The sequence below is a fragment of the Zootoca vivipara genome, chromosome Z1 (assembly GCF_965207765.1).
Source record: "Zootoca vivipara chromosome Z1, rZooViv2.hap1.1, whole genome shotgun sequence".
Taxonomy (NCBI): Eukaryota; Metazoa; Chordata; class Lepidosauria; order Squamata; family Lacertidae; genus Zootoca; species Zootoca vivipara.
This window is the reverse complement of record NC_142583.1, coordinates 7,028,979-7,050,055: the sequence shown is the minus strand read 5'-3', so window position 1 is coordinate 7,050,055 and position 21,077 is coordinate 7,028,979. Positions and strand designations below refer to the sequence as shown.

Genomic DNA, 21,077 nt, shown 5'->3' with positions numbered 1-21,077 from the left:
TAATTTGTATTGCTTTGACCCCACCACTACTCCTCTAATCTCTTCTTCCCTTCTTATCACATCTAAATTCTGTTTTCTTAACACGTGGCAGATTTGATTTCTTTTCACCTTAGAATTAAAACCGTGAACATTCCATGTAAGTATTCTCAACGCCATCATGACTGCTTAGTTTGCAAGTAGTAAAAATGGCGCTGCTCCTGGTCCAGCTCCTCCCAGCAGATTCGGATCGAAGAGGGGTGGTGGTTTCACCTGTGGATCTGTATCTAACCCTTTTTCTCTCTCAAAGTCTTTTGCGTTTTGCTCTAAAAATCTTAACTTGTCTTCCAGTGATTTAATCCACACTTTCTTCTGTTGAAATTTAAAGAAAATTCCCTCCGGAAATTCCCAGCGAAAGAGAATGCCTTTCTTTGTCAAAAGGTTCGTTAAATCAGTATATTTCTCCCTGAGCGACAGGAAGAATTTCGGAATATCCTTAAAAAAGATGACCTGTTTTCCTTTCACCTTTAACTTTCTCTGGTAATGTAGACCCAAAATTTTGTCTCTCTGCTCCTTTGTCTGGAACACCACCATACAATCGCTAGTGAATTGGGAATCTTTCTTCTTTGATTTTGCTCCAAATCTATATGCCTTTACAATTGTTGGTTCTAATTCTTCTCTTGTCAAATTCCAGGCCGTCGTAAATTCCTGAATTAGAGTAGCTTTTAAATCCTCTTTTTCTATCTCCGGAAAATTCCTTATCCTCAAGTTCATCTGCCTCTCCCTTAACTGTAAAAACGCAATTTGCACCTGCGTTTGGTATTGCTGACTTTCCAAATCTTGCACTCTTATGTTTTCCAAATGTGCCACTCTAGTTTCCACTCCTGCCACTTCAGTCTTCACCTGTTGAACGTCTTGTTTCAAAGTGCCAATCTTCTCTTTTAATTCCTTAAATTCCTCTGTATGTTTATCTTGTGTCTCTTGTAATTTATCCTGCCCCTCCTTAAGGGAACCTAGCTAGGTTCACTATCTGACTTTTAGAAGTCATCTGAAGGCAACTCTGACTCAGGAAATTTTTAATGTCTAATGTTTTACCATTTCTATGTGCTGTAAGCTGCCCAGAGTTGCTGAGGAAACCCAACCAGATGGGCAGGGTGTAAATAATAATTTTTATATTATTATTATAACTGAAAAGGGATAGGAGATGGAGTAGGCACAGGCGTAAAGACCAACCTACACCAACACAGTGGCTGGAGCATGTAGACCAGGCACCCCCAAACTTCAGCCCTCCAGATGTTTTGGACTACAATTTCCATCTTCCCCGACCACTGGTCCTGCTAGCTAGGGATCATGGGAGTTGTAGGCCAAAACATCTGGAGGGCCTCAGTTTGGGGATGCCTGATGTAGACACTCTGGCCCCTATCCCCCACCTAGCTACAAGTTACACACCCAGCAGCTTTCTGCCAGCTGTTGGAGAAGTTAATCTGTTCCAAATGTATAATCCAAATCAGTTGAAAACCAGTCCAAAATAATGACATGGAATAGAAAACTTTCCAGCACCGTACTATATTATGCTGCGGGAATTTTTCCGCTTTTAGAAAGACATTAAATTTTTTGGTAAAAATTAATAAGTAACACAATGAATAAACACAATACAAGTTAAACTGAGCCTTTGGAATGGATAAAATTCTAAGCAGATCTAAAATCAAACTTGTAATTAACTCTTTTTTTTAAGGTGACTATCCCCAGGAAGTGGCGTTTTTGATTGCGTGCACCTTTTCAGGTTTCAGTGCCTTCATCCCCCCTCCTCCAAAATCAAAACTATAAGAAAGATATATGCTATTCAGATGTCAAGCCTTTAAATATGTAACAGTATTCAAATAGAAATAATCTGAAGCTTGGAAGTGTTTGAATATGACATTTAAACCACGCTAAGTGCACTTTATTGATTTTTCTTTCCATTACAGTTCAACTACTTTTCGCTCTTGGAAAAACTTCTGAGATATTTATACTGCACCTCGTATTAACATGGCATACTTTTCTTTTGTTTTCTTTTCTCATTTTCCACATGCAAATCATGTGTCTGCTGCATTTATTTTATGCCCTATGTACTCTGGGTATCACCTTCAGCCAGTGATGGGCAAGCCTGACCCCCCCCCATTTTAATTCATAAATAGACTCAGGAAATTAAACTATTCCTCCAGAATATCAGAAGATATTCCAAACCAATTACAAACCGAAACCAGACTGATTGCACTTGAGGCTATGATCCTTAAGCCATTACCTGAGAGTAAGTGTTCTTTCTCTCTTACTTGTTACTGATGCATACCAGCGCAAATGAACATTGATTAAATAGCAATGCAAAAGTGAATTTTGATATGTTTGAATAAAGTTTTATTTTGTGATTTAATCACTGTGCTCATGCTCTGGCACACGTTAAGAAGCAGAAAAACAAGAAAATTGTGGCCAATTGCTCACATGCCAGCTTTGAAATTAATTGGATAAATTATTTCGAATAAATTTAAAGACTGGCAGAGTAGGATGTATGAAAAGGAAACGGAGAATGAGAACTGATCTGGGAAAAATTACCCATCAATTACTTGCCCTTTTTTGTTTACAGTTTTGTTTCTGTAGTTTGGTAACAGTTTCTAACCATCTATATTTATATTCTAAAAGCTTTATTGAAACAAGCAATTCTCAGTTCAGGATAAAGTTCACAAAGGATATATTCGGACATATTAAAATCAAATGCATATTATCTGGGGGTAAGAAACTGTTTGCTGAAATCAAAGTTGAGTAATCTTTGCAAACTGCAGTGTTTGGCTGTGGGAACAGTGTGTGTGTGTGTGTGTGTGTGTGTGTGTGTGTTTGTAATCCTTCTGTTTCGATTTTCCACATCATAGGCAAAACCATCTCTGCAACATCAGTGAAAACAATTAACTGCCGACTGATGAATTATTGCACCCATTTTGCTTCACACCACAGGACATTATAGGAAACATCATCAGCACTTTGAAATTCATTCTCACATTTCTCAAAGGAAGATGATGACAAATGTAGTAACACTTCAGGGACTATCAAAACCTTGCTATTTCATTTTAGAATCTGGCTTATCAGTGAAATGAAACATTGACACAATGATATGGTCCAATGATATACCTTTTATTCATATTGAAATATGTTCATCCTATTTTCCTTTTCATTATTTAAAATCCCATCCACAATAAATTAGATAAGAACTGCAGTGCTTTGTATGCTCAGAAGTTGCATAAAATAATTATTATAGTAATTAACCACAATAACGCTGCTACCGCTTAGCATTCATGTAGCACTTTTGAATGATCAAAACAGGTTGCATTCATTATATTATTTAAAAATACTGTAAGGTAACCCAGAATTATATGGGTAAAATGCTGTCCAGCAGAGTTCTTTCAGGTACTTCTGAGGGGAAGGACTTGCTGTAACCAGCTAGCTGTACATTTTGAGGATAAACTTGCTCAACTTCCGAGAAACCTTGATTTTACAGTTGCAGCAGTTCCTGTTGAAGTGCCCAGCATTACAGTTTGTGATGTGTTGTTGCACACTTTTATTCAGTTTATTCAAACTGATGATGTGGACAAGGTGTTTGTAGGTCTATACCTGACCAAATGCCCTCTTGATCCCTGCCCCGCTTGTCTGGGGGATTTGACTGGATTACTGCTGGATTACTGCTAATGCATGCTATGTCTGCCGTGGGCTGCTTGATTCAGTCAGAATCAGGCACGGTTTGGTGGCCAGGAGAGAGAAGAAGCAGAAGCAGGAGGGGGCAGCTTGAAGGGGGTGGTGGTAGTCAGGAATGGAGGGTGGCAGTTCTCCTGTTGCAACACTAGATGTTTGAGAGAAGGCAGATCACCTCATAGGAGGGGATGCTTCAACCAGCTACTGAGAGGGTTTGAGCAGGAGGAGGTGGCGGCGGGGCTGGAGTCAGAGGGACAGGACACAGTGTTGCTGCCACAAACCAAGTGGTTATCCTGCAGCAGCCCAAATAAAGCTTGTGTTTGCATGTGCATCGATCTCTTCAGGCAGGAGAGTCTCGTGGATGAGCTCTCCCTGCTTCAACTTTGAAAGCTGAGCGGGAGGGGCGTGACACCTGTTGGGACAGCTGCCTTGCTTCTCTTCAGTTCTGCATGTCTCACTTTGTTCACGCACCTCGAAGGCATGAGTTCCGGACCCTGCGTTTGATGCAGAGCCTGTACCATTACTAGCCTGAATAATGACCTCTTCCTTACTCTCCAAGTAACAGCCACTGTTGTTACGCTTTGGGATGGGAGTGCAACAGCATGGCTTGTCTGGAAAGAGCAGTTAGTCAGGAATGCTACTGTTCGATTGCTGATAGAAGTGGAATCCTGCCAGGGTGTTACACCTTTGGTTAAAGAACTGCATTGGTTTGTTACTGGTCAAGTTCATGCTTTTACAATTAGCATATAAAAACAGCTTTGTACTAGTTTATTTGAAGGATTGCCTTGTCCCATGTGCGCCTACTCAAGCTCTTCAATCTTTTACAAGTGCCACATCAAGTTTGCTCCATTTCTGTTAGGAGTCAATTAACATTTAGGCAGGCACTCCTGTTGCAGTTTTAGACACCTGTTAAAAAATTTTTTAAAAAAAATTAAATCAAAGCTATCCAGATATGTGGTGGTATTAAACTAAGTTTTACCCAGACTAAGTCCATTGAAATGAATGTTAGGTCAATTAATGTCAATAGATCTACTCTGAGTAAAACTTAGTTGAATCAAATCAAATCAGATCTGATTTGATTTGTGGGTGAATACCACATTTAATTTAGTATATGCTTTTACGTCTGTTGCGGGACGCGGGTGATGCTGTGGGTTAAACCACAGAGCCTAGGGCTTGCCGATCAGAAGGCCGGAGGTTCGAATCCCCACGACGGGGTGAGGTCCCGTTGCTTGGTCCCAGCTCCTGCCAACCTAGCAGTTCAAAAGCACGTCAAAGTGCAAATAGATAAATAGGTACCTCTCCGGCGGAAAGGTAAACAGCCTTTCCATGTGCTGCTCTGGTTCGCCAGAAGCGGCTTAGTCATGCTGGCCGCATGGCCTGGAAGCTGTCTGCGGACAAATGCTGGCTCCCTCAGCCAATAGAGCAAGATGAGCGCACAACCCCAGAGTCGTCTGCGACTGGACCTAACGGTTACCTTTACGTCTGTTATTGATATAATTATTTTATATCGTTTCGTGTATAGCACCTAGAGTTTTTTACAAAGTAGTTTATGCATTTTTCTAAATAAAATCTGCCAATTGTTTTTTTATTATTTTCTAATATAACCCCAATTACCCAAATTAATTCCAAATTAATGCAATTTCGTTAAAGAGGCTTCCCGCGCACCGTTCTTAATGGGTCTTTATTCTTATTTATTTCTGTTACATTCCATTTTTCAAAATGGTCACATAATTAGCAGCTGCACTCTTATTCTTAATGATTTCTATTTGTGTTATTATACTATTTAACTTCCAAAAAAAGGCTCCAAGCGAGGAACAATAGCTTTTCCCTTTTCATCCTGCATGCGCCACATCCAAAAGTCAGTTGTTAGTCTCTTGGCCTTGTATGTCTCTCTGATGTTTTCCTTTTTCCTGCAGCATTTGGGGCTGTCTCCTTATTCCAGCCTAGTTGGGGCGGAGCTGCAACTTCAAGGTTAAACCCTCTTCTTTCTCAGGCTCAGCTCCTTCTCATAATACTCAAGCCATTCCAAATCGACAACAGCAGATCCCTTCCGTCCACTGGCACCGAGTCAACAAGTTCCAGAGATTCGCTATTTCTTCCTCCGGCTGAGAAGGGAGGGGAAAGGCGATGCCATTCCTCATCCAACATCCAAAAAGCCCTTCCGCCCCTTTCCTTTCGCCGCTACCGTAGCATTTTTATTTTTTAGAAAATACAGTGATATCTTTTAGAAAATACATTGATACCTTGGTTTACAACCATAATCCTTTCCGGAGGTCTGGTTGTTAACCAAAACAGGTTGTAACCCAAGGCACACTTTCGCCAATGGGGCCTCAAAAAAAATAAAAAAATTGGTTGTAATCCAAACAAAATGGGTTGTAATCCAAAACGGACACATACTTCAGGGTTTGACGTGGTTGTAATCCAAAACGGTTGCAAACCAAGGTACCACTGTACGTTATATTGCAACATCTCCATGATCTCTTTCAGTCTTGGGGGGGGGTGGTGGTTAGACTCTAACTTTCCAGTGACACATTTCCAAACAAAGCAACCAGGCTCTCCTCCCCCTTTACTCCTTTCAAGCCACACACAACTTAACAACTTCTTTTACATCTCAATGTTACATCGTACATCAAACCAACCTCCCTTGTAGATCTTAAAATTCAGTATTAGGAGAGGGTTGCTGGTTGCTGAATCATAAATGTAAAAACTTCCATAAAATATAGCAGAGATTCCCCCCCTCCATCCACCTCCAACACAAAATAGAATCTTCTCCCAATTTCAAATCTCAGTTCCATGCAGCTGATGTTCTGATGTTTTAATGTTCATCTCCTCTGGTGCACGCCTATTCTTAATAGCAATTAGAACCCCATTATTAGGAGAACATCTGCATCCAATGGCGATTTGGGGGTTTCACATCAGGTGAATTGCGTAGCGCCCAGTGCCTCTGCCTGTCCCCTCGCTGATCCATGTGGGGGCAAGCTATTGAGGCGGCTGCAGGTCGCCAGCACCTCCCATACCCAGAGAGGTTTATAGGGGATGGTTTCAAATAATTCTGCTGGAAAAACGGTTACTGTATGTCCATGTGGCTTATGTGCTTCTGGCTTGCACTCTTTATAAAGATTTGAGGTTCTTACCCCTCTACTCTTGTCCATGCCAGGTCGCTCAACCTTTGCTACTGTGTCCTTTCCATACCTGCCAAGTTGCTGTCGGAGAAATAAGGGACTGGGCCGGGAGTAGCAGACCGGAAGTAGCGCTGCCGCCATTTTGGAACTGGGCGGAGTATGCTCAGAAGTGACTTTTGATGCTGCTTTGCCCAGTTCCAAAATGGCCGTCGCGCTAGAAGTCGCACTGCAGCCATTTTGGAACTGGGCAGAGCAACATAAAATGTCGCTTCTGAGCATGCTCCGCCCAGTTCCAAAATGGCCGCTGCGCCAGAATAAACCGGGGAAAAACAAAAAAATCCATTTTTTCAACTAGGAACAGCTGGAAAACGGGGATTTCCCGGGGAATACGAGAGACTTGGCAGCTATGGTCCTTTCTTCTAGCAGATCAAGATGATCAAATGACAGCAAAAACTGCAAGGTTTTTAGTGGGGGTAATTAGAATAAAATCTATTGTTTTATTATTGATGTAAACCTCCAAAATGTGTTTTGTATAGTTAAGTTTTTACCTCTATCTTCAGTACATTTTATTTTATTGCTATAGCTAGTGGCTGATACAAATAAAGATTCTTGTGATCTAACAGTACAGCCCTCCCATCCTGTTTTTGTCTTCTGGGCTGGGATCAGGTTTAGCCTCTCATAACATTCCTAAACTTTCACCTCTATAGGTGAAGATTTCACACACACACACACACACACACACACACACACACACACACACACACTTTATTTTCCATTTAATATTATACATTCATATCATCCTTATCCACTTTACCGCTTTGGTTCTTTAGAGCCTATAAGTGAAGAGTCATCAATCATTCCCTGCAGACACTGTTGTGGCGATGGCAAAACTTGCCCGGTCTTTACTTACGGAGGTGAGATTTTGAGTTGCTTTCTCCTGGCACTCAGGGGCAGAGCCTATGAGCTAAAAAGTGATAGTCGGTGGATCAGGGGGCGGAGTTTGGTAGATTAGGGAGCCTAGTGACGGCAAAATATAGTACCTGGTCGATCCAGGGAAGAATCCACTTGTGTTCCTGTTTTCCTCCACTACCTTATCAGCGACTCCCATCTTGAGAAATCTGGTACCCTGTGTTATGATGTTGTCAGCAAATGATACCAAATGACAGGGCGGAAAATAATTTTCTGACTCTTCGTGACCCCATGGACCATAGCACGCCAGGCACTCCTGTCTTCCACTGCCTCCCGCAGTTTGGTCAAACTCATGTTGGTAGCTTCGAGAACACTGTCCAACCATCTCGTCCTCTGTCGTCCCCTTCTCCTTGTGCCCTCCATCTTTCCCAACATCAGGGTCTTTTCCAGGGAGTCTTCTCTTCTCATGAGGTGGCCAAAGTATTGGAGCCTCAGCTTCACGATCTGTCCTCCCAGTGAGCACTCAGGGCTGATTTCCTTAATAATGGATAGGTTTGATCTTCTTGCAGTCCATGGGACTCTCAAGAGTCTCCTCCAGCACCATAATTCAAAAGCATCAATTCTTCGGCGATCAGCCTTCTTTATGGTCCAGCTCTCACTTCCATACATCACTACTGGGAAAACCATAGCGTTAACTATACGGACCTTTGTAGGCAAGGTGGTGTCTCTGCTTTTTAAGATGCTGTCTAGGTTTGTCATTGCTTTTCAGGCGTCTTTTAATTTCGTGACTGCTGTCACCATCTGCAGTGATCAAGGAGCCCAAGAAAGTGAAATCTCTCACTGCCAATGTAGGGAGATATGCAAGGCAATTTGATGATGTCTCTAGGGACCCAGGTGGCGCTGTGGTTAAACCACTGAGCCTAGGGCTTGCTGATCAGAAGGTCGGCGGTTCGAATCCCGGTGACGGGGTGAGCTCCCGTTGCTTGGTCCCAGCTCCTGCCAACCTAGCAGTTCGAAAGCACGTCAAAAATGCAAGTAGATAAATAGGAACCGCTACAGCGGGAAGGTAAACGACGTTTCCGTGTGCTGCTCTGCTTTGCCAGAAGTGGCTTTGTCATGCTGGCCACATGACCTGGAAGCTATACGCCGGCTCCCTCGGCCAATAATGCGAGATGAGCGCGCAACCCCAGAGTCGGTCACGGCTGGACCTAATGGTCAGGGGTCCCTTTACCTTTACCTTTACCTACAGGTTATAGGTGAATTCAGGGAAATGGCACCTGATTCTTTTTCTATACCTTTGCAGGCAAAATGTACTCCATAGCAATGGGATGCCAATATTTCAGGGCCTTTTATAATACTGTGTTTCTCCGAAAATAAGACACTGTCTTATATTTATTTTTCCTCAAAAAAACACACTATGGCTTATTTTCAGGGGATGTCTAATTTTTTTTTATTAAGTATGATACAGTTTAACCTACACGGTTAAACTGCCTATCACTATGGCTTATTTTCAGGGTATGGCTTATATTCCTTGAATGCTTAAAAATCCTGCCATGGCTTATTTTATGGCTACGTCTTATTTTCGGAGAACAAGGGTAATAATAAAAAATAACACCAATACAGAACTAGTATTATTTCTTATGCTGCATTGTTTCTAATAGATGTAAGGAGAAAGAGGGACAGTATTCTTTTACCTCCTGAGATCAACTATCATAAATGGTATACTTTTTTTATAAGCCACGCAAATGTATTTAATTCTATCAAAACAAATTCAAGGTTTTCTGTCACATGTTAACTGTACAAGATGATTAGCATGAAATTTAATTTGTGCTGATTAGCCTTAGGGGAGGAAGGAATTAACTTGATGGGTTAATTTCATGTTTGTTGTATATCACAAAAAAGCAATGTATGAATCTTTTAACACTTTTGAAAAACAAATGCGTGTACACTGGACTTCTAGTTTCTTTCCCCTCATTAAATTATACACTATAGAGGGCACACACAGAAGTCTTAATGAGGATTGCAAGGAACTGTATTTGTTTGAAATGTACAATGCTTAACGAACCGTATCAAAGTTCTTCAGTTTGCCTGCGTAGTATGCAAACATTTATTTCTGCTTTTGCTTCTTTGAAATATTTACACCCCTCTTACTAACTGAAGTTCTCAAGGTGTATCACAATATATTTAAAATACTATAAAAAAGGACAATCAGGGTTTCTCACTGAGCGAAGCTTCCTTACACAGACTGCGGCAAGTCCTGCCTTCCAGCAGCACATACAAGGTTTACTGGGGCTGGGGCAAAGGTGTATACCAGTGATGGCCAAACTCGGCCCTCCAGCTGTTTTGGGACTACAATTCCCATCATCCCTGACCACCGATCCTGTTAGCTAGGGATGATGGGAGTTGTAGTCCCAAAACAGCTGGCGGGCCAAGTTTGGCCATCCCTGGTGTATTCAAACCTCTCCCCCCCCGTCTCCATTCTCACGTTTTCCAGCTGCCGTTCTGCTGCTGAATCTCCTCAGCACTCCATGTCTTAACCCTGACTGAGGCAGACGTTAGAATACCAGGTGTTAGAATACCTCAAAGGTGGATTTCCTCACCTGGGCTGCTGCTCTTGCCATTTCATCAGACATGAACCTTATTGGGCATGCACAGAAGTGCACTCTCTCTAGCAGTAGTAGGACTTAAAAATAACTTAGGTCTCTACTATAGATGAAAGTCAGGTGAAATATTACATCAAGCCCTGCATGCAATGATGTTAGATTATGTCCACCTGCTTGTGCAGTGGAAATCTGCTTCCAGAGCAGGACATCTGGTTCCTCATCTCCCACCACCACCACCTGCTCCAGAAGGTCCTCAACTCATCACAAAAGTGTCCACAGACAGGGCCGTCTTAAGCCCGTCCAGCGCCCTGGCGCTATGTCTCTCCAGCACCCCCCTCCAGAGCCTCTCCAAGGGCCCGGGAGTACCAAGCGGACTGCGGCAGCAGCGGGAGGCCACCTCCGAGGACTCCGCACTGCGCCTCCTTCTCGTTTCCCCAGCGCTGGATTCCGCTCAGTCAAGCTTCGCCACCAGCGTGCGCACCGCGGGACCAGCAAGAGCTGCTTGAGCGCTGTGCGCGCGCTGGTGACAAAGCTCGACTGAGCGGAACCCAGCGCTGGGGAAACGAGAAGGAGGCGCAGCGCGGAGTCCTCGGAGAAGGAGCGCAGTCCTGGCCAGATTGCTGGAACCCTGCGCTCACTTGGCGCCCTTCCAGCGCCCGGCGCCGTGGTACTCCGCGCCACTAGCCTCTATGGCTAGGACGGGCCTGTCCACAGATGGCAATAAGGACAGTAATTTTACACGGGACAATAAGGGATTGCAGAATGTGGGTGGAAAATTAATTCAATAGCAAAACCTCCACCAATATTAATCTCATTGAGGTAGTATCGAACTATGGTGGTTTTTTGCCTAAATAAAGTGATTCTCTAACAGACGGAATAAACCCATTTGTGGCCCTGGGGGAAAAACTTCTCTGACAGGCAATGCATACCAGTCACCACATCTGGAATGGTTAATGCTGCTTTGCTATATAGACTGAACGATGAGGGCCAGAAAATCCAGCTCTGCAATTTTATAATTTTACCTAAATTATTTAGCCACATTATTTGTTTTCATGCTAAAATGCATTGTCAATTGCAATTTCACTCTCAAAGATATATAAGGACCAAAGGAGTATTTTAAACAAAATACTTAATATCAATAAGTAAAATCTTAATTATTCTAAAAACTATTCAATTCTAAAATTCTATAGATTGTCTATTAAGTAGACAATCTATAGAATACTACATTTACTAGTAATGTTTCTCACTTAATTTTAATAATAAGACATATTTTTGGGAAACCCGGATAGATCCCTACATAGATGCCTGACCCACAAACCCTCCTTCTACAGCTTATATTTATTTCTTCACCTATTGCTACTGCTGTTACTAGGTATTTGACTGCCTTTTAGGCATGCCAATATTTGAAAAATTGAAAATCTGATATACCTGTTCGGGGGCCAGTGAAAGTCTAGACTGTTCTATTCCATTTGGAATGTTTTTACTTGTTTCTATTCTTGAAACGGATTTATTTATTCATTTATTTAGGAAGGAAGGAAGGAAGGTGAAGGTGTAGGAACAATTTTTAGCAGAGCCAGAGCCAAAATCCAGCAATTAGGGGCAGGGCAGTCTCGAGCAGGTCGCGTGCCCTGGCGCTGAGGGGCGGGGATCGCTCCGGCGCCCCCGCCCTCGCAGGGCGCAGCATGGCTTCCGCGCGGCTTTGCTGTGCGGCGCCCTGCCTACCGGCCCGGCACCCCACGCCACCAGGACTCTACCTAGAGCCGGCCCTGATTAGGGGTGCATCTAGGGCTGAAGCTGATCACCTCTAAGCAGATTCTGGGGTGGAGCCTGGCTTCCCTTCTGGATTTGGTCACCATGCTGCTGGGGAAAGGATGGGCAGAGACAACCCTACTCATTTTTCTGGACCTCTTCTGGACCTCCATCATAATACCCTTTTTGGACCACATGTCAATATGTGAAGGTCTCCAGTTTTTTGTTGTTGCAGGTCTTGCTCTCCACAAGGAACAGTGTAGTCTATTTCTTACTGGTTTAATTGGAATCTGCATTAAGTTTTGTTCAGATTTTACCATTGTTCTAGTAAATGAACAGCAGTAAAACAACTTAAACGTGTTCTGTCTAGTGCCCTTTGCTCATTTGCTTTGTATTTTCCCAACAGCAATTGGAAGGACCCTCATTCCTCGTTATTTTAGCACTGTCTTTGAAGGAGGTGTGACAGACCTGTATTACATCCTAAAGCATTCAAAAGAATCATACCACAACTCCTCCATCACAGTGGACTGTGATCAATGCACCATGGTCACTCAACATGGAAAGCCAATGTTTACAAAGGTAATAGGAAAGATTAATATGAAACATGCAATTGTTATTGGGTTTTCCGCATCCCTTTTCAGATTACATTAGAGATTAATAACTGGTGGTTTGGTGGGGGTTTTTTACCTGTGGATGGCAGAAGTGATTCCCGATATCTTGAATTTTAATTTGCTAAAACTAAAACACCATTGAAGTAGAAGTTCTGTTAAATAATACCAGAAAAAGAACTTATGTGAAAATTTACAATATTGTACACAAACTTCAATCTTCAGTTCATTTCTGATTTATTGCTTTATAGCCATAGGTCATTGGCATATAAAGAAAAGATGGGCGTTATATAGTTAAAACAAAATTTTAAAAATTCCTTCCAGTAGCACCTTAGAGACTAACTAAGTTTGTCATTGGTATGAGCTTTCATGTGCATGCACACGAAAGCTCATACCAATGACAAACTTAGTTGGTCTCTAAGGTGCTACTGGAAGGAATTTTTTATTTTGTTTTGACTATGGCAGACCAACACGGCTACCTACCTGTAATTATATAGCTATTAAGATAAGAAATAAAACAAAATTAATTAAGTGCAAATCAGTAAAAACCAAAACCTGGCTGTCGAGCCAATGAATGAAATCGCAAAGTCCAACTCAACCAATTATCTAATACAGTTATATAATTCATATTTATATCCATCCAGACAGTTATAAATAAATAGTACTGAGTCCTTAAGTTCAGGTAGAATTCAATCTTTGAACAATTTTTTTATTATTATTGCATGACTAGATCCTTGGTCATGAATCACAAACTGGGAGAAATCACAAGTACTTTTTATATTGCAAAAGAAACACAACACTGAAATTTAGGCATAATTCACTCATATATAGCAAGAAAGCCAGTGCTCCAATTGTGTATGAAAGAACAGCCAATACTCACATACAAAAGGTGAGCAGAGACCTGTTTATGCAGGCACCAGATTTTCATGATCTACTTCATGACGAGTCACATTAATAGGGCCACCACACATAGCATGTGTTCATATTACTGCCTTGCAGACTTTTCACCGACATGTTGTTTGCCAGTGTGAGAACAGGATGCTGGACTAAATGGGCCTTTGGCCTTATCCAGCCATGCTGTTCTTATGCTGGATTTCAGTTCCCATCAGCACCAGCCAGCATGACCACTGGTCAGGGATGGTGGCTTAAAGTTTGGAGGGCCTTTGCTACAGCAGCAAAGTAACGCAGGTAGGTTTTTGCCCCCAGGCAGTGTGAGAGGGGAAGCTATAACATCTCTCATCATATACCACCAGCATTATCCACTGCATGTCCCTTGCACCTCCTTCCAAAGTAAGGATGTACTATAGCTCCAGGTGTTGCAGTCAATACAATCTTACGTTCCAAAGCCAAAATGATGTATAATCCAAACACATTGGGTTCAGTGGCAGGTGGGATTGCCAAAGTGTTGTTTTCTGGACACCCTCCCCCTTTCTGCCCCTTTTTACATGTTTAAATTTTTGGTCACGCGCATAAAGCTGAATGCACAAGTTAAATGCACATGTTGCACGTTACCTGTAGTTGTCTTTTCTCAGGACTCTGGAATTTGGTTTGAGTGCTGGTAATTCACTGTTAGCAGTTGGACATTGCCCTCTGGCCATAGAGTCTTCCCATTGCAACCATCGAGTTTTAGGATTAAGCAGTGGAATACCTTTGAATCACTCCATGTAGCTCTCACCTATGGCATGGTTCTTGAATCATCCTTGTTACTTCCATGTTTAGCCTCCAGACTGAGTAGCACTAGCCTCAAGATTATGGCCCAGTTGACTTAATGCAATATTTCGTAGGAAATTGGTTCTCTGGAATGTTTAACCCTCGATTAATAGAATAGTTGAATAGATATTATCCTTCAATGGCCAGGCTCTGATGCTTCTTGGGGAGCATATAGATTTCCCTGTCCCAGGAGATCAGAAGATAACACCCTGTTTTATGGGCCGCCTTTTACCAATGTGAGACCAGTTTTGGCAGGGCCTCTGCTTTAGAGCATTTTTTCCAGGGAGACGGACCTATCAAGCCATGTTCTGCCAGCTGAAAAGACTCACCATCATCACATTCTTAAACATTCCTCTTTGTTTCTGATATGGTGCCACCCAAAATTTCTTAGATTATTTTCTTGTTTATACGCACCTATGAAGCTTCTATACAGACAGCAGTTTTTAGCATTCTTGTTTTGCATGTTAATTTCCGTGTTCCCTGTGGGAGTGAAAAAGAACCAAATAAAATAAAATAAGATAAAACAATAATAATTAATTTCTGCTGCATAGGTCAGCATGTTGTCTTCTCTTTAGTAAATAACTACCCAGCAGATTGAAGCAAAACTATATTGGACTTTGCTTGGGTGGGGAAAGAATCTTTCCGAAACAAAGTGTTTAGAAAATTGCATTGGTTTATCTCAGCACCTAAAATGTAGCAAAATTTTCCCCATAGAAAAGGGCATCATGTTAGATTTCATAGCATTCATAGAAGCGATATCGTTTCAACCTGAAAAATTGCATATTTATTGGCATTTCCCCTTTAGCCTATAGCAGCCCCAGTAATGAAAGACGGAGGTGAAATTTATGGGAAAGTTCTCCTGTTCCAGCAGCATTGGAATGAATAGGGACCACCAAGTCCAACATTCTTAGCAGTTACACTGGAGACAGGCAATGGGTATAAAAAAACCAAACCAAACGAAAGTGGGTTGGAGAAGAAGCATTACTTCTGCAACTGTGCTGAATTTTCATGTTCCAGCATTTTCAAGGTGAAAACTGCCTTCCGTTTGCACAAACAGCAACAAAACTAATTATAGAATTATAGAAGTGTAGAGTTGGAGGTTCATTTCATCCAGCCCCTTGCAATGCAGGAATCTTTTGCCCAATACTGTATGGGTCTCAAACCCATGACCCTAAGAATAAGAGTCTCCTGCTCTACTAACTGAGCCAACCTGCCCCTAAGTTCTCAGTTTTGAGTGAGTGTAAGATTTGCAACCCCCAAATAATGCTGCTTTGGTGTCTTTTTAATGCCTTTTTTCTTAGCTATGTAATTCCAGCTAATAGATAATGTAAACCTTATTGCCATGCTCCTCTCAATATATGGCGGGCTGCAGGATTCCTTTCTCTGCCCCTGCCCCCAACCACTACAAATTGACTAAAAGTTGGAAAGAGTCCATAAACACCGACAGTTGTGCAAGGATAGGAGCCATTCTCACCTTCTGGAGAAATATCCAGAAACTGGTGGCAGGTCTTCGGTTTAGTGATGGCGTCATGGCACTACATGCCAAGGCCCCTGGCAGGGGGGGGGTGGAATCTACCAAATAAAGAGTAAGTCCAAGGTTGCAAATATAGGGCTGCCATATGTCCGGAATTTTCCACACATAGCCAGGATTCGTCCTTCGAAAACTGTGTCTGGGGCAGAATTTTCAGAAACCAGTTAAAATGTCCAGGGAAACCCTGGGCGTATGGCAGCCCATATTGGAAGTACAGTGGTACCTCTACTTACGAATTTAATGCGTTCCGAACACACATTCGTAAGTCGAAAAAAATTGTAAGTCGAATCCCATAGGAATGCATTGGGAGAAAAAATTCGTAAGTCGAAGCAACCCTATCTAAAAATTCATAAGTAGAAAAATCCTATCTAAACCGCATCCAAGATGGCGGACGGAGCTCCATTCGTAAGTAGAAATATTCGTAAGTAGAGTTATTCGTAAGTAGAGGTACCACTGTATTGATTTTTTTGGTGAATTTATGGGGAAATAGCTTCATCCCCCCCCCCCAAAAGAAGCTCGTCAACTTCATGTCCAGATTTTCACTTCTTGAAATATGGCAACCCTATGCAAATACATTTTTTCAAAATGAATTCCCTCATTCCCATTCACCTCTAATTGCTTTCCACCATGTATATGACACTTCTTTGGTTTTGCTGTCATTTTTGGTCAAAAGGGTTCACAGGCTTCTGATTTTTTTTTAACCCTGCGTAGCCTTTTTACTAGAATCAATGGTAAGACGAGTTTCCACAGCATGAAGTGTGACGCCTGCCTTCATGTTTAAAACAACTGTCTCTTTCCAGCCCTATCTGACTTTGATGGCGTGGTAGAAATGGTTTTTATTTAAGGCTAGCATTGCTTGTGCTTCCTTATAGCACCACATAAATGCGGAAATGATCAGCATTGTTAAAATTGTAATAACAGCCCATGTGCATAGCTGAAATACACTTTTCCCTTCTGCGCATTCGAATCAACAGTCTGTGTCTCAGCCTTGGACATAACACCAAGGATCAATTTATGTTCCTTTACCTTATAAAAAAGGAAAGGAGCACGTTACTTTTATGAATTTATACAAACCATATATCAAATAAGGATTTGGGGCAGATATAAGAAGCTCTAAGCAATAAAAACTGAAGGTCAAGGAAGAATTTATTACTTTGTAAAATTTACATTTTGTGCAATAATAATAATAATAATAATAATAATAATAATAATAATAATAATAATAATAATAAAGCTAAAGTGATGCTATTCTCCCTCCTGGTGGTGCAAGTTGCAGAATCTTTGACAATTAAGCAAGACAAAGAAGGGGTTAAAAAGCTACTGGTTAGTTTTGAGAAATGTTCTTTTTTAGTTTTCTTTCTTTTCCCCCCCTGGCCTAGTCTGGAGTTGCCACGTGATCTCCTGAATGCCTGCCAGCCTCTTTCTTGTTGATCCTCCAGAGACCATCTGTGCTGGGGGCATTGATTAGAGTGTGTCTGCCGGGATTACATCTTTTCTGTTGCCATGCCAACTAATCAGCTGATTTTGGTTACCACAGAAACAAAATGTCAGAGCTCACAGCACGGTAACATGAATGCAGCACAACAGAAAATGTTTTCTTAATTGGAGACCTTTTCATTTTGGGTTTTATAGGAAAGGCAGCTTTGGGGGGGCAGGGAAGGAAGGCAGCTTCACTTGAGATTTTGGCTTAATTGATTAGAGAGAGAAATAGTTTGGTATGGAATTAGAAAATTAGAAAGTTAAATATCGTCACATAGTATGTTTGTTCGATGATACGATCTGTGAGTGTATGTGATCTCTTTAAAAATGGTCATACTTGAAATCCTACATGTGGGCATGATCCATTGATTTTTAATGTAGGTTTGCCACAACCCAGAACTTGCATTTCTTTTAAATATGTGAGTTTAACTGCTGGGACAGGAGACAGGACTAGGTCTCATCACCGGGTGGGTACAAAGGAAGAACCAGAAAACCAATATCCACATTCACTGTTGTGACTAACAGCCTTTACCAGAACCGATCTTTAATGAATTTCTGGTCCTTTCGAAAACCATCCTAAACTAGCAGGCACCACCACATTTAACAAATTCTGGCAGGTTAATGACATGTGACTATATGAGCCTGGAATTTTATTTTCTTACTCAATACAGCAAGAGAAACCCATTGAACGGGCTTGTAGGGTATACGAGGTGACAACTACAGAGGGAAAAGCTTAGAACGTTTTCAGAAAATTGCATTTTATACTTTCCTAGATAATGTCTCGTTAAATGAAAGTCCCTGAACACATGAGCTCTGGGTTTTAAAGAGTATGTTAATGGTATTCAAACTACAGAGAGATCAGCAATTGCACTGAAACTTTAGACACTAAACAAATGCACCATTAAAAAAAAATACCATGGAGAAATTGCGGATCATGTCTAACAGTGGCTTTGTGCAAAAGGCAAGTGCAGCTTCTTACACAGGGCCAAAGCCAATTTCTCCTTACCTATTGCAGCTCTCTGTGCAAAATCTGACCTATACAATTCCAGAGGCTCCTCAACTGTCGGGGGGCACCGGGGTCAGGGAAGGGGGCGGGGAAATGAATTTCCTGCCATGCCCTGTATAATATTTGTAGATATAAATAAAATTCACATCAAGTCCAATGATTGTCACTGTTAAGCAACTAACATCTATCAGAATTACGAGCAAAAACGATGGGAGTAAATTCTCCATCTAAATATTTGATGTGAAACTATGTAAGGTACATTTGGTCTGCTGACTTATCTAGTCCAATATCACCCAGTGGGCAGCCAGTAAGCCCATGAATGATGTTCATGAAGGCTACAGCCCTATCCCACTCGGTTCCCCACCAGGAAATGTATACTCAAAGGCTATGCCTCTAAACCTGGAAATCCTGTGCAGCTGCCATGCCATATAGCTGCTGATAGACCTATCCTCCGATATAAAGCCACCAGATCTTGTGGCAGTGAATTCTGTAAGTTAATTATGCACAATATGAAGAAGTAGTTTGTCTATTGAATCTACTGCCAATCAGTTCCGTAGTGTGTTCCTGAGCTGCGAAGGTTTATAAAAGCTCAGATCTTTTGCCCAGTGTGCACCACTCATTTATAAATACCCTCTGCTCTTATGCATTTTATTACTGTATTCACTTACAGTATTCATAGCTTGCTCTTGATAGAATATTTCCAGTCCCAGGGGCAGGGGAAAAAGTAATAAAAATAAATAAACGGAGAAAAATAACAATATACAACAATTACCAGCTCATATAAACAGGTCCAATAAATAACAAATTGGCAATTCTGTCACAGGGTAAGCAAGCAAACCTATGATGACAAGAATCAATTTTTCAATTAAAGCAAATACCTAGGTAAAAACAAACAAACACAAAATGAACAAACAGATTAAACAACCTATGGTCTTGGCAACAGTTCCCTCTCCATGTTTCATGTATGGTAGCCTTCCCCCTGCCCCTCTGTCCCTCGCACTCTGAGCCAACAGACTCTCCCCCCTGTGGCTTTTGAGAAACATCAAACTTTCACCCACACTCTGCAACCTACCCAGGCCTCATCCTGAGAGGTCTGAATTGGAAGGGAACAAAAACAGACACACATACACAAGAAACAATTGCAAACAATTGTGGCACGTTTCCCCACCCTGGGCCCTGTTAGGAAAACTTTGGTAGCAAAATCTCCTTGCTTTGACAACTCTTAAATATATGAGAGCCCTGTGCTCCTTAGCATCTGCTCCTGCTAGCCAACATATAGAGTTGCTAGTTCCCCTGGACACTCAAGGGGCAGGAAACTAAAGGGTCAGAAAGTGGATCCTGGTGGTCAGGAGACAGAGTGAACATGGGATTTAAGATAATTCTGCTTAAGCTGGTATTTAATCATATCTTAATTTGGGGTGTCGTATGCATTCTGACTCTTCTGCAGATGGATTGTTTTATTTGTTAAATAATTAAAATAAAAACAGCACTAGTATACAACAGTAGAGGAGAATTGCTTTTGGGAACAGGAAAAATCAAAGCTCTCGGAAATACTTGAAGCCAAGCGAGCCCTGGTTTTGCTGTCAGGATCTGTCAGTGGGAGAACGCTGCCTCCTGTCCAAAGAGAACGCTTTTATTCTTCCAAGGTAGCCATAATAAGCAGACCTGTGCTTTTGGGTACAGCACAGAGAGCTACTTGCTGTATGAGCAGCAGCTACAGATTCCTTCCTGTTATAACATGCATAAAAGTCACGTCTGTTTTTATTTTAAAATACACAATAAAAACATAAAAACAAGAACCAAAATGAAACAAAGCAGTTCAAATTTCTTGGGGTTGCAGCTCATTCACACTGTTATTCTTGTGGTTCTCTTGCTTCTCTTTCTCAAAGAGGGCATGTAACTTCAAGAAGGAAGACCTAGGCCAGGGGTCAGCAAACATTTTCAGCAGGGGGCCGGTCCACTGTCCCTCAGACCTTGTGGGGGGCCGGACTATATTATGGAAAAAAATATGATCGAATTCCTATGCCCCACAAATAACCCAGAGCTGCATTTTAAATAAAAGGACACATTCTACTCATGTAAAAACACCAGGCAGGCCCCACAAATAACCCAGAGATGCATTTTAAATAAAAAGACACATTCTATTCATGTAAAAACACCAGGCAGGCCCCACAAATAACCCAGAGATGCATTTTAAATAAAAGGACACATTCTACTCATGTAAAAACATGCTGATTCCTGGACCATCTGGGGGCTGGATTGAGAAGGTGATTGGGCCACATCCAGCCCCCGGCCTTAGTTTGGAGACCCCTGGCCTAGGCCATAGCAGACGTCAGCCCTAGTTCTAGAAGCCTGCAGTCAAAGACTTGGGGGGGGGGCTGGCTTTGTTTTTCCCCAAATAAGTATGTGAAATTTCATCTCACCTCATCTCTGCAGCTCTTGGGCCTGTGTAGCTCTCTCTGTGCCCACTTGTTTCCTCCTCTCATGCTGCTCTCACTAGTCTCACACATACTGTATCCCTCTGGACCACAGCCTCTTCCAATCCCTAGCTCACTCCTTTCTTATGTCAAGCAGTTTCCCTTGCCTGGTTGTCTTCCCAGGCTCCTAACCTAGGGCTAGGGTGCTTTTCTCCCCTTCCTTAGGCTGACCAGCATAACCCTTGGGAGT

At 41.9% G+C, this 21,077-nt stretch overlaps 1 protein-coding gene across 7 annotated transcripts in view; it reads left to right on the top strand.

Annotated features, from left to right (window-relative positions):
* LDB2 (LIM domain binding 2) overlaps positions 1–21,077 on the top strand; it is a 193,978-nt gene that overhangs the window by 137,762 nt on the left and 35,139 nt on the right. For all 7 annotated transcript variants that reach the window (XM_035112353.3, XM_035112350.3, XM_035112354.3 and 4 more), the window contains exon 3: positions 12,483–12,655. In XM_035112353.3, coding sequence (XP_034968244.2) covers positions 12,483–12,655 — 173 coding nt within the window. The remainder of the gene's footprint in view (positions 1–12,482; positions 12,656–21,077) is intronic.